This window comes from Physcomitrium patens, chromosome 16, assembly GCF_059467195.1.
Source record: "Physcomitrium patens ecotype Gransden chromosome 16, ASM5946719v1, whole genome shotgun sequence".
Lineage (NCBI taxonomy): Eukaryota > Viridiplantae > Streptophyta > Bryopsida > Funariales > Funariaceae > Physcomitrium > Physcomitrium patens.
In genome coordinates, this window is record NC_143425.1 from 7,396,789 (window position 1) to 7,411,408 (window position 14,620).

At 37.3% G+C, this 14,620-nt stretch overlaps 1 protein-coding gene across 2 annotated transcripts; it reads left to right on the forward strand.

The window, feature by feature from the left end:
- Positions 1-9,708: 9,708 nt before the first annotated feature.
- LOC112293913 (uncharacterized) lies at positions 9,709-13,705 on the forward strand. 2 transcript variants are annotated; one of them, XM_024543883.3, is made up of 3 exons: positions 9,709-9,871; positions 10,678-12,501; positions 12,758-13,705. In XM_024543883.3, the coding sequence occupies exons 2-3, from the start codon at positions 10,846-10,848 to the stop codon at positions 13,346-13,348; spliced, it is 2,247 nt and encodes a 748-aa protein (XP_024399651.1). In that variant the 5' UTR covers positions 9,709-9,871; positions 10,678-10,845; the 3' UTR covers positions 13,349-13,705. The 2 variants fall into 2 exon arrangements, with proteins under 2 accessions (XP_024399651.1, XP_024399652.1); XM_024543884.3 differs by having other exon boundaries at positions 9,729-9,871; positions 11,410-12,501.
- Positions 13,706-14,620: the final 915 nt, after the last annotated feature.

Here is a 14,620-nt window from a genome sequence, read left to right on the forward strand (position 1 = left end):
GATCGCCAAAAGTCTTCCCAAAATCCTATGAAGAAAAAAAAACCCCAATTCTATGTCTTTTCTCTCCCCCCCCCCCTTGAAGCATGAAGCTAGCTCTCTTCCCTTAAAACCTTAATTCTTCTCTTCCTTTATTTCTTAACCTATCCTCTCCTTTAACCCTAATTCTCTCCCTCTTTCAAACCCTAGCCTCTGAATTTCTTCAATCTTCCGTCTTGGATCCGGAATTGGCTCCGCCATCAGAGCTTTCTCCTCCATATTTTGCCTTTTAAAAGGTTCTTTTTTCGGAAATAACATTCCCTAAAATGGCACAGAGAACAGGACAGCCCGAAACGAAATCGAAACCCCCATAATCGGACTATATTGAGTCGCCCGACCAAATCAAGTCTCATATTGGCTAAGAGGCCCGTAATAAGACTTCGATGTTTCCGTAATTGGATCAAATTGGTCCTTTGTGTCAGGCTCGCTTAGTCATCGATTTAGTCCTTTCGATTCTGTTGACTCCCACTATTGGACACGAACGGAGCATTTTGTTACTGGTAAGTATGCCCTGACCGACTGTGACGGGATGTCTGAACTGGCTCCTGAATATTGGCACTGGAATCGATCATTGCTCCCAATATTCGAGGTAATTGAACATTAATAAAAGTCCCCTTTCTTTATATTTTCACGGTATACTCATGTTACAACACGACATCTACCCCCTCTGAACCTGTGCATCTTCCGGTATGCACCAATTTATCCAATTGCTGTTTGATTTATAATATATTCTCTACATCTTTGTCCAGTTCGTCTTCGTCACCTTCAATATCCAAATCACTTTCATCTTCTTGCTGCATACCTAACTTGCATGATTCTCCTTCAATATTATATAATCTCTTTTCTTTCTTTTCTTTTAAAATCATCAACTTTCTTCTACATAATATTTCTATTCTCCAAAATACCAATAAAACTCGCATCAAAGGTACCTTCATCTCGCGAGAGTACCTCCTCTTTTGTACCTCCATAATCTCGCTTTATAGTGGTACCTCTCCAAAATCCTTAAATCCTTCAACAATCTTTGGCAATGGTTTCTCCTTCAACCTATCTCGATTCCGTTCATGGTTAGGAGGTACTGTTAGAAATTGTACAGCTTTCCTCCCATCCTCACTACGTACCCTTGCATAAGCAGAACCATCATCAAGTACTTTTGTTTCCATCCGTGTTGCCGTAATATAAGGTTGTCCTAAAATCAACGGATAAGACGTTGTATCTTGAACAAAGAAATGTTGCTCCATCGCAACATCCCTAATCCGAATTTTGACATCTGGACAAGTTCTATATAATTCGCCCCGTGTGTTATTAGCTGCTCGAATTGCCCATCCATGTTCCATATCAATTGGCCATTTTTGCTTCTTATAAAGATCTTTAGACATGAGATTTATTTCAGAACCATGGTCGACTAAAGCAACAATTGGTTCTTCTATATCTCCTACTTTCACCAATACCTCAGTAGTTGCTCTTGCCCAATGCTTTCGAGTATAATGGCTCAAAGTTTCCATTTCCTTGTCACTAGAATCTTCGAAACGTACTCGTTGATTATACCCATTCTTTTTATTTGTTGGTTGCTTGTAACCAATATCAAACTCTTCTCCATCTTTATATATTCTTGCATCAATAGCATGACTCATTCCAGTTTTGCCCATTAATTGCCTCTTTCGCTTAATACTGTCAATGATAACATCATGAAATTCCTTCTTTGCAATTCCCAAGACTTCTTTCAATGTGAACTCCACTTTAGCGTTTAATATACGTTCTTCCAACACCCCTTTCAAATTTGTTGCCGCTTCAATGTCAGAAAGTAGCTTATAAGCAATTGATTTGCTCTTATCTTTTGTCTCCCTTGTTTTTTCTTCCAATGATGCTGAAGTATCCTTTACAGTTAATTCTTGTGAAGCTGCCTCTCGAGCCTTGTCTCCTCGAGTTTGTCTCTTAGAAGAATTTCCTTCTCTCGTATCATCAAAATTTCCTCGTTTCTTTTCTTCCATCAAAGCTTCATGTTGGCTCTTAGCAATATATGCATAAACTGAAAGAGATTCAACAAGATCCTCCTAACTTATTGCACCTCGTATTATAGCTGTAGTCCTCAATAATGCTTCTCGAGGTAATTTCCCTTCTTGCATTGTAGAAACGGCAGAAGCCCAAAATTCACTAGTTTCCGCACTTCCACCAAGATCATCATCTACTGTAGCACCATAACTTGTACTTTCTCGTGCTACTGTTTCATGCTCTTTTAAGTAATCTTGAACTAATGCTCTCATTCCTCCCTTACCAAAATTGGTTTGAAGAAGATCCTTCCTATCTTTTAATGCTATCTTTCCATCTTTTCAGCAAATAATTCCTTACCGTATCATATTATTAAATTTATTTTAATCTTTCGTAGTGTGTGAAGCGTCATCACACCAAATGCATCTTTGTACATATCCTTGTTTTGAAATATTCTTCAAATTATTTGTAGAAGTATTCTCTTCAAGTCTTGTCAATTTGATTTGAAGATCTCGCATTCCTCGTATAATTTCTTCCATGTCCATATCTGCCTTCTTTGATAAGGATGTCGAAGGTTGAACTGTAGGCATTGTTGGTGGTATTGTAAGTATTGGAGCTTTGGGTGCTTGTACTGTTTTCGGAATATTGCTCCTATCCTTCTTCCTTTCTCTTTTTGTAAGCAATTCCACCGCATCTTCAACGTTCTTCCACTTTGTTGTCAATCCTTCATCTTCTTCTTTAACTTCAAGAAGGAATTCTAATTTTCTTTACAATTCTCCATCAGCAGCTTGAAGAAATAGATCAACTTTGTTCGACTCCAATGTCAATTTTTCTACCTTCGATAATTGAGAGTACTACCTCTCAAATTCTCTTAGTAGCTCTGTTGCTTGCAAATTCTTATTAGGCCGTTCAATCCATTCCAGAAACAACTTCTTAGTAACACGATCAACATCTTCCAAGAAATATTTGTCTTTCAATGCATGTGAAAAAACCTCCCATGAATTCCCATAACGATCCATAATCGATGTAATATGGTCTCTTATCTTCAGTATCGTGGCAAGTCCAAATAGTTCAACCATTTTCTTCTCAGAAACTCCATTTAATTCCATTTCACGAACATAACATCTTAAATACCTTGAAATATTCCTTCCATCAAATTGATCAATTTTATTGACCATTGCTTGCAATGCTTTGGTTGCCGAAGCTTCCTTTCAATCATTGCTTTGCTGTTGCTGCATTGATAATGAGAAGGCTTGAAACATACTAGCAATAGATGGATCCATGTGCATGTCTTGTCCTTTAGAAGAACCTCCACCAGAAACTCCTCCCAAAGATCCTTCAAAATTTTTATTTTCGTTCTCCATAAAAATAAAAATAAAATCAAACGAAATCCAATACCTTCCACTTCAAGCTTTCACGTTGGATTCACCACTAATGTCATATTACGTGCTTTCCTACTCGAGAACACACCGAGCGTCTGGCTGTAGAAGGTAGTATGGAGATTCGCTAATATTCAAGCAGTCTATCGGTTTTTGACTGTTGGAATATAAACAATTACAAGAATATATCATAAATCTATACGGATGTCCTTTGACTGCTCGTCGAAATCCTTTTTGCCTCAGCCGGTAGGTCTCTAGACGTTATACAGAACCCCGAACAACTCAATCTGCTAATCTTCGATACCGCTTTATACTCACGACCTTGTATCGATTGACTTTCTTGTTAGATTAACCCAATAAATTTCATTCACTCTGCATATTCAATCCTATAGACACCCTTTTAATTCTTCAATCACAAATGTAACTTCAATTTCACAAAATAGTCAAGAGTAATCACACCCACTTCATTAAAACCCTGATTCACTAGTACAACACATCGACCTTTCAGCATTGATTGCTAGAAGTCTTCCCAAAATCCTATAAAGAAAAAAAAATCCCAATTCTCTGCCTCCCCCCCCCCCCCCCCCCCTCCGAAGCATAAAGCTAGCTCTCCCCCCTTAAAACCGTAATTCTCTCCCTCCTTTATTTCTTAACCTATCCTCTCCTTTAACCCTAATTCTCTCCCTCTTTCAAATCCTAGCCTTTAAATTTCTTCAATCTTCCGTCTTGGATCCAAAATTGGCTCCATCGTTAGAGCTTTCTCCTCCCTGTTTTGCCTTTTAAAAGGTTCTTTTTCTGGAAACAACGTTCCCTGAAATGGCATAGAGAACAGGACAGCCCAAAACGGAATCGAAACTCATGTAATCAAAACCACATTGAGTCGCCCGACCAAATCACGTCTCATATTGGCTAAGAAGCCCGTAGTAAGACTTAAATGTTCCCGTAATTGGGTCAAATTGGTCCTTCATATCAGGCTCGCTTAATCATCGATTTAGTCCTTTCGATTCTGTTGACTCCCACTATTGAACTCGAACAGAGCATTTCGTTACTGGTAAGTATGCCTTGACCGACTCTGACGGGGTGTCTGAACTGGCCCCTGAATATTGGCACTGGAATCAGTCATTGCTCCCAATATTCGAGATAACTGAACATTAATAAAAGTCCCCTTTTTTTATATTTTCACGGTATACTCGTGTTACAACACGACACCAAAGTGAATGAAAATCCATCCAGTATTCCACTTGTCTCTTCTTAAACCATACAAGATAGTGGACATACCAAAAAGAAGATAAGCTCTACCTCCTCTTATAGAAGTGAACAATAATGAAGAATTTGAAGTGGAAGAAGTCATAGATTCTAGGCAGCGCCAAAATAAATTGAAATATTTTATTCATTGGTGCAGATATGATATTAGTGAATGCACATGGGAGCTAGTAAGGAATCTTGCAAATGCAAAAAAGGCAGTGGAGGCTTTTCATCAATGACATCTATTAAAATCAAGATGAAAACCTTTCTTATAAAAGAAACAAGATCTAGGTAAGATAACATTCTACTTTTAATCCTTGTTTGTAGCTTCTTTGTAGTTGTGACGCTCAGAAGATGGAGAAGCAACATCTAGTGGATTCGACTTAAGAGCCTTTATTTGCTAATTTGTCGGATGAGACATTACGATTGCCACAACCTTCAAGATGACATGATCGAGATGAAGATCTTTAAGAACGACATGTTCTTCCTTGAATAGATATTGAGATACAATGTTGTTGTGTTGTGGTTCGGTTACTATATGAAAATAATATAATTATGTATTTAATATATAATTTACTAAGGAACATAGTGAGAGCCATGTTAATAGATTTTAGTTGGTTGAAGAATATAATTTGATTATTATGTTGAAAAGAGGTTGTTTAAAAAAATTACTATAAAATTTATATAACTTTAATTTTTTTTGATAGTGGTTTTTAAGATTGGTTTTGATTGATAATAAGTTCTAAATATTTAGAATCATCTTTATTAGACATTGGTGACCTTTGAAAATTTATTTTGGTTCTTTTATTTGGTGTTTAGAGCATAAATTATATGAATCTTATAAGAAAAAAGATTGAAGAAGGATTTTGGTAACAAAGGGAGTAATTAAGGCACTAATATAGATGAATGGAGATGGATGATGAAAATCTCCATTCCTATTGGTCAAAAATCATGACCAATGGGATTTGAGGAAGTTGCTCGAAGCCATATTAGGAATTAGAGTTAGTTTTTCAAAGCCATTCGGGCTTTAAAGGCCAGAATCAACAAGTTTAGGATTTTGGCTATGGTTTTGGTACAAATCTTGTATAATTTGGAATTTATTTGAAGGAGATATAGGCGCTCAAAGTTAAGGTATTGATTTCGAAGCTATTATCAATCATTTTGATATAACACACGCATACGGAGGGCAATTGAGGATCTCTAGTTGCAATTAGAAAGAGCACTTTTGCGGCTACACTTTTGATACACTGCTTACTAGATTCCAAGTTGGAATGAAGGAGTTATTGGATTTTGAAGTCAATACATGCAATCTAAGGGTAGTAAGTGACCCAATTTACTTGTGGTTGTGTCTTGAACTATATCTAAAGCAATTTGATAAGATTTTGGCTCAAAATTTTAAAGAATGTGTAATTTCATGTTAATAAAATTTTTACATAAGTTTTATGATATTTTAATATTGGATTCTTGAGATATTAAGAAAATAGTGCTCAAGTGCTTGTAAATTAGGGATTAGAGCATCTACTAGGATTTCTCAGATGCCAACAGTTCGGGAGTGAATTTGTTGTTGGTTTTTTTTTGTGGTAAAATTTAAAGGTGAATTCTACCTATTATATAAATTTGAAACAAATTGAAGAACTAGATCAAGAGTTATGAATTTCTAAAATTTGAGACAAGAAAATCCTTCACGGAAAAAATATGTTTTGAAGGGATTTTGTTATATTTTGAGTTTTATGCAAATCAAAGGAGTTTTGGAAGCTAAGAAAAGATTCATATAAAGGATTAAGCTAAACTCTCTACAGCTAGATATCTAGTGTATTCTCAGATAGCAAATCATGCCATATGAAAACGTGTTTGATATCATGACCTTTGGAAGAGACTCCCGATGTTAGGTGATTTTACTAGAGGTACAAACAACTTTTGATGGTGTTCCAAATGTTTTATTTGAAAGAAGTTATGATGGCCTCAACAATGATCAAATAATTGGATGGTCTTTCCACCTTGATATGGGACACTATTGATGGTTGAGAAGCCCTATCAATTATCTTTGAAGAAAACAAAGATCAAAGTATGTGGCAAATACAATTTGCCGCATCTTAGACTTCTTCGACATATGATTACCGCTCCTCATGGAACTTATCCCTAGAAGGGAGGAGTAATGTCACGGACATATATTTACTGTAATTGTTACCTAAGTGAAATGAATAGGTAGAAGTATGTAAAAGTAGATTAATTTCATAATATCTTCTAGATAAGCTTCTTTGAAGCTTTGTAAACACTGCTTTGACTTTATATGTATTTATACTTGTTTGATAGGTTAGAAACTTGGTCAATAAATTAACCACGTGCCATACATATTGGTAGCTTATGGAACAAGCTAATTATGTGGCATCCACATAAAAAACTTGTCTTGTAAGTTAAGATACATATTATGCAAAGTCAACACGTTTTTGGAGGTCCTATAGAATGTTGCCACATAGCTCTTAGATAGATAGTATATATAGAGGCAAGAATGAAGCCTTCTTTACTCTTGTCAACTCCTTTCTTACTTATAGTCTAGTTTCAAGGATCTCTACTTTTCTTGTCTTTTGGCAATAGCCATTCCAGTTTCTTTCTTAATATACATATTTAGTTATTTCTATTTTGTCATTCTTCTTTGAAAAAAGTCTTACTTGTTTATTTATTTTTATCAAGTTCTTATCCTTGACATATAGTAACAAATTATTGTATATGCTTTGTCATATATAAATTGATGATGGATGATGTCTTCTTATTATTGAATTGCAAGTATTAGATTCTTTTGAATGTCTCTTAAATTTTCAGATAATATGTTGATTTACAATTTCACAATTGCATGCTTTTTCTTTATTTAAGATGTCATCAGATTGCTTAAATAGCTCATGTGTATTATCATGTAAAGATGAAGCATACTTTATAGATAATTTATCTTCTATTAATGTATTTGTAAACATCAACAAGATACTTGACTAATAGGTCATTCCATGATACATTGAATATTACTTTGTTATTAGAAATAAGCATCTTATTCTAATTACATATGAATTCTTCTTAATCTACTATTAAGCAAAAAAAATTTACAACTTTGTAAGTACGTTTTTGTTGATGTATCAAGCACAAAAGAGACTTGATGCATTAAGTAGCTAAACATGGATGGCCAATATTAGTACAAATTTCTTATCTATCATCACAACTTGTGGCTAACACTATATAGTAAATATCTCCTTAATCTTGGTCAAAGCCTAAATATAATCATTCTTTGTCTTAGTTGTTATAAAATAAAAATATGAAGAAATGTTTGGTTTGTTAAAGTCATGGCGATAACATGTAATAGTAGTATTTTGAATCAATTTATTTTGTAAGTCAAGTCCATGAAGATCACAAGTAAAAATTCTTGAGCTAATACCATTGCCATAGGCAGTACAAAGAAAAGATGAATGAATTGTCCTCTAGCATTGCATTAGTAGACATGCTGCACATTCTGGGTGTACAAGTTATCCAACAACATCTCAAGCAATATTTGTTTAATGAGCTTTGTATTTTGAAGATGAACTTTCTCATTATAGATGTCTTCTAAAACAAGCTGAGAATTGACATCTCATTATTTTAAGGTTATAAGAATAAATTTAGATTCTACACTTGCATCCGATATTTGTTTGATGGTTTCATGATCGTTGTGAAATAGTTTGTATGCAACTGGAAATGCAAACAAGTCTTTTATGCCCTCATGGTTGTATTCTATATTTTTGAATTACATTCTCTACTCTATTATACACACATCATTAAAAATTTACATTATATTGTTGCATTCATCATTGAAATTGATGCATTTATTATCAATCATTGATATTGTGTCATTCTTATTAATTTCAATAAAAAAGCACCATTGAATGGTAATGGACCACATGCAACTAGTACACCTTGACTCTGTCTTTTTTTTATGCATTTTGTTTGTGAAGAATACTTTACTATTCCAATAATTGTTGCCATGACTAGAAGTAAGCCAAACTTTTCTACGATCCTTGATCTTGCTTTTCTTTGTGCATGATCTCCATATTAATATCCCTCAAAAAAAAAAAAAAAAAATACACATTAGCCTTGTTTTTCCAAGCAATGCATACATGTAATTTTTTGGTAGATGCAACAAGAGGTTATAAGAAAAAATTGATGGTATAAGAGAAAGGCGCAGCCAATAAAAGGATTAAAAAGGAAGTGTGCCATAATATAAGGGTTAAAAAAAGGTGTATGCCTACCAGATGGATTAAAAGAGAGAGATATGTGTACGCTCACCAAAAGGATTAAAAAAATGAGGGAGATATGTACTTACTAAAAGAGTTAAAAATGAGAGGGAGGTATACACTTACTAGTAAGGTTAAAAGAAAGGAGGGATGTATGCCCACTAGAAAGATTAAAAGAAGGGGGGGTATGTGTCCACCAAAAAGGTTAAAGGAGGGATATGCACATAATTAGCAACTTGTGCACACTAATTGTTTAAATTGAACTTGTAGTCAATTCTGGTTGAAAAATACCATTTAAAAAGGGAGGATGTGCCTCCAACAAAAGAGAGGTGTGTATGTAGTTGGTTCTTAAAAGAAATCGTAACATATATTTTATATCTATTCATATTAATGTTACATCATATTATTTACTTTCAAATATTGTATAAATCATATTTCTAATTTTCTAAAGTAGGATTATCTTTTTTCATTGACATATAAATTTTAAACCTTAATATTTAAAACAGCACATTAAAAAGCTCATGTATTCTTATATTGTCAGAGAAAGCTAAAAGTCACACTAATAGCAAAACACGCCTCGTACCCCCCTCACGTGGAAGAATTTCACGATTAAAAAATAACAAGATATCCTAGATTCTGCAAAATCTAGGTTGGGCGAACTGCCAGTGGAACTGGACTGAGACGGTGCTGCTAGACGGTGCCGATGGATGTAGACAGACATCCACAGTGTTTTTCATTCATCCACGATGCGATGAGGTTCACGGCCCAAGGAAACTCGCAGAGGTTGAAGGGAGGGATTAGGGTTTATGGGATCGGTCTCTGATCGGCTTGTCCTCGGTGTCTGACTTTGCAGTTGGTGAGACGCTGTTGTAATCTCGCAGGTGTGCGCACAGTGTTGTTGGAGTCTGGCGATGGATGTGCCTGAGAAATCCTATTTCATGCTTGTAATTGACGCATCATTTCCTTCCTGGGGTGAGTTTGTACTTTGAACTTTTTCCAATGAAAGAGGCTTGTCTACATTCATGGATGGATCCGTGGGCCTTCCTTTGGTAGAAGTTGGTGTTCGTCGTCTTTGATCCCTCAATGGGGACGATTCTACGTGAAGAAACGGAAATTTGTGCCGGATACAGTAAAGTTTCACGAGGGGGGGGGTCAGTGTCATTGTGTCATGTTTAGGTGGTTAATCTCGATCGGGAAGTGGTCACAAAAGCCCTAATTCAGCGAGCGTTGCGATTTTTTTTTTTTTTTGAGCTGATTGAATGATTCGGGTCATGCCATCATCTAGTTAATGCGTTCATTTCAGGATTTCGAAAAGGATTCATAAGCTGTCTCCGCTTGCTAGGTTCCTTGTCTATAAGAATGGGAGTTTGAACCCTTGTGAAAAGCTGTGGTGCAATTTTATCTCAATCGATCCACGATCCCTTTTTTTTCTTGGTTTTGTAGCGTACGTTTTTTGCGTCCTTGGCGCCGCCTCTCTTTTCCTCCTCCTCCTTACTTTGTAATTGCAAATTGCTTATCTAGAGCTCGTTGATTACTCCCGATATTGCAGTCATCATTACCTTAATCAAGCATCTGCAATGCAATATGTAGTTCACACTCAATATTCTTGTCGGTAGCTTCAGGCAGTGGATTTTGGCCGCATATGTAGGAGAGTTAGGGCGACAGGGCAGTGTTTACTTTCTGATAATGAGTATCTATGAGTACTCTTGACTTCCTTTTGTAACTTGGTTCTTGATTAAATTCAATAATTGATTTCTGTTTTGTGGAATCATTTACAGCTACTTGGGATTCTTTTCCATTGCGGTAGGCTTTGGAGCTTCAAGCACTCAGCCACTTTAGACATGTGCAGTCATCACAGGGAATGCACCGGGTCATGAGGATGCCAACAGGACAATAGGACGCTACGGTTGCACAGTAGGCTTACGTCTTCACAACTTCATTTTACGATGGCCCCAAGGGTCATCTTCATTAAGAAACGATGCCAAACTTCTCTAGTTTTGTTAAAATACATACATAATTTCCGGAATTCGGGAGTCTCTGTTCTTCCTTCAAATCTTGGCAGAGAATCTGGAATTCCAGCAGATCGGGCAGGTATCCCAGTTTGTGTAACGGGTACCTCCAGTATACAAATTTCTAATGAACACTGCGTAGTGGGAGAAGAAGCGAGGTTTCTGGGAAATCTACCCAGACAAGAGGTTAGATGTAATATACAGGTTCCTTCTCATAATGCTTTGTGGAGTAATAATGTCAAGAGAATGTTCTCATCTGCTGTGGGTGGTGGTAGTACGCACCATACTAAAATGGATCAGAAGTACTCCCTTCGTGGCCTTAAGCCTGAAGATCAGACTTCCAGGAGAGTTAGTAGGATTCTTAGGTCATGGAATCATAATACACCCATGGAATTAGAACGTCTGGGTGTGCCTTGGAACCCCTTCATCGTGTGTGGGGTGCTTAAAAGCAATATTCGTGCAAAGAAAGCTTGGGAGTTTTTTAACTGGTTAAAATCGCAGGAAGGTTACACGCACAATGTGTATACGTACACGACCATGATTGATCTATTTGGGAAGGCAGGAAATTACGCAGCTATGGAGAGCGTGGTTGAGGAGATGTGCCAGGAAGGACACTCTTTGAGTGTTGTAACCTACACAATTTTGATACATTGGTACCGACATGCTAAGGACTTAAATGGTGTTCGAAGAGTTTGGAAACAAATGGCTGAGAAGTCTGTTAAAGCAAATGTGGTCACATACACAGCGTATATCGATGCCCTTGTGAAAGGAAACTGTCACCTTGAAGCCATGGAGGTTTTTCGAGAAATGCAAGAAAGCCGGTGCCGGCCTAATATTTACACATACACCGTTTTGATTCATAGCCTTGTCGAAGCTGGGAAACTTGAAGCTGCGACTGAACTGTTTTATAAGCTAGGAGAAGTTAAGTGCACACCTAACGGTGTTACGTACAGTCTGCTCATGGCATCTCACTTCAAGGCAGGCAACTTCGAGAAGGTCTTCACTTTATTCAGGGCTATGAGGGAGAGCGGTATAGGAGCTTCAGCAGAACAGCGATCGGTAGTGTCCCGCTCTTTGGAGGCCTTGGGAATGCCGAAGGAAGCAGGGCAAATACGTTCGGGTGTGGATGAGCTCAAAGTGCTGCTTAAATTGGGTTCTAATGACTTGCTGGCTGATGAAAGTCGTGAGATTTCTGGAAATGAAGAAATGGCCCCAAATTGGCTTCCAAAGCCAAAACAGCTCGCTAAGAAGCTGAGAGTCTGGGGTCCGGAGACTGATACTATACTAGAACAAATTGGGCGGAGACTGAAACCTCCATACGTGATGAATGTTCTCAAGGAACTTCGAACAAATGCCGCATTAGCGTGGCGGTTTTTTCAGTGGGCTCAATCACAGGAGGGATACAAACACACACAGTATACGTACATGAAGGTTGTGGAAATTGTTGGGCATGTATCGAAGGCCGGAAGCAGCAACGAATTAATGGAAAAGGTTTTGTCAGAACTAGAGAAAGAGGGGACGAATGATCTCGACAAGTTCAACACCCTCATTAAGTATTACTCTGAAAACAACAACATCGCCGCCGCTGAACAGGTCATCCTCTATCCTATCATTTTACAATCCACATAATCTAAGAGAAATTTTTGGATTTCAAGAACGTCAGCGTGATGCTAGAATGGCAGTAAGTTTTTCTACAGCGCACATCCAGTGACGAAACTTCCTAAACCAGTTCGCACACCTCGCACAAATAAAAGTATCAATGGCTTATTATCTTGGGTTGCTAGTAGCTCGTGACTATTTCTTGCTTGAGTCGTAAGTCTCACGTCATTCTTCGTGGCTCGTTGTACAGGTTTTCAACCGTATGAGTGCTGTAGAATGCAAGGCCAGTGAAACGACATATACGTTGCTGATTGATATGTATTCAAGGACAGGAGCGCACGCTAAAGCATTGGAAGTGTACGAGGAGATGCAGAAGGCAGAATGCAAGCCCAGCATGCATACGTACACAGTCCTTATGTACAGCTTGGCAAGGTCTGGAAAGATGACGGAGGCAGAAACACTCTTTGAGAGTTTGCCCTCACTAGGCTTCAAACCAAGCGCAGTCACCTACACAGCACTAATGCAGTCGCTCTTGAATATTGGAGAAGATAATAAAGCTTTGGCGCTCTTCGAACGCATGAAAGAGGCCAAAATTAGTCCTACCAAGATCACCCTCAAAGTTCTAGCCAAGGGGTTGCGGAAAGCTGGTCGACTTGAGGAGGCTCAGAAGATTGCAGATTCTTTGCCATACATGCGCGGCATGTTTTTGGAGCCTGAAGAGTCGCAAAGGATCAGCAGGGGCGCCAAAGAAGTCCAGGACTTAGTATCGTCCAACTTCTTCCAACCCATCGCATCTTCTGATGCTTCAAAAGAGGAGTCATATGTTCAAACTGCAGTCTAGTGTTTTCTAACATGAGTGTTGTCTCTGGAGATGATTCCTGCTGCCCAGCTTACTCACATAGTCCATACCGCCTTGCTTGGCGGTAGGAAATCCGAATGAAAACTTTTTCGTGTTGGAGTGAACTTCAAGTTCTATCAGGACATAGATCCTGAGATTTAGGATTGCTATGGTTTCACCATAGCAGCCTTACATCAGGGACCGCCCTTGTAGTTTCTTTGACACCGATTGCTCGCCGAAAGGGCTCTAGAAATGTTGGATTTTAATGCGGCAGTTGACATCCCATCAAAATTGAATGGAATGTGTCATTGGATAGGCATATTCCATTCAATTTTGATCTTAAATTATTCTTAAATTTTATCCGGTGTGCACCTGTCTCATGATTCTTCTGCCCCGACGGGAAATATGTCCTGTTGATGAGATATTTCTCGGTCAGTGCCTTGATTCATGTGCTTGAATTCTGTCTACTGTATCCATTGGAGATATGCTAGTACCTTGTAAGCCACATTCGATGTTAGTGCTAATTTTTGTTTTTTCGTGAAGTTTCGCAACATGGGAAATAGGCATTCAGCATCATGTCAGTCTCAGCACGGACCAGAATCATTAAGAGAAACATGGCGGAGGAAGGTGAACTGAGTAGGACATAGAAAGAGAGTAGAATGAGAGGGTAACAGAGGGAGAATAGTAATGTAGATAGGAATGTATTTACAAAATTTTGGCCAAGTAGGAGCTTAACACAGATTAGAGTGTAAGATTTTCACTTGTGCTTGCTAAATATGTAGGCAAAGTGTTTACTGGAGTGACCAAGTGAAGGTACTCTATCACCAGAAAGAGACAAGTGCTACAAGAAGTGGTGCATTTTCTAGAAGTTGGAGGAGTACCAAAAGAATTATGTGGGCTTTATCCAATCAACAATTTATTTGGTGGGTTTTTTTTTTTTTTTTGTTTTTTTTGTTTGTTGAAGTATTTTCATGCAATCATGTAGTGTTTTTGGTCAAAATTTTCCAAAGAGAAATATTAGTAGATAATGATATTAAATTTGACTTGAAGTTCTTGGCTAGATTTGTGAAGAGTTGAATCATTGTTAGAATAATGTTTTCAATTGATCCTCCAACCAATCCTATAAGTGCAAGGATTAATAAAAAATGTATTATCATTCTTAATATTTTAATGATTTGCAATACAATAAGACTTTGTACTTTTTAAAATTGGAATTTTACTTTGAATCTTTAATTTTTTTAGAATTCAACTAAATTCAAAAGAATTCAAAAGGTA

Bases quoted from the DNA above. Each gene is read 5' to 3' on its own strand.
- LOC112293913 (XM_024543883.3), top strand. From the start codon at position 10,846: ATGGCCCCAAGGGTCATCTTCATTAAGAAACGATGCCAAACTTCTCTA. The intron at 12,502-12,757 runs GTCATCCTCTAT...CTCGTTGTACAG, and splicing joins ACATCGCCGCCGCTGAACAG to GTTTTCAACCGTATGAGTGC.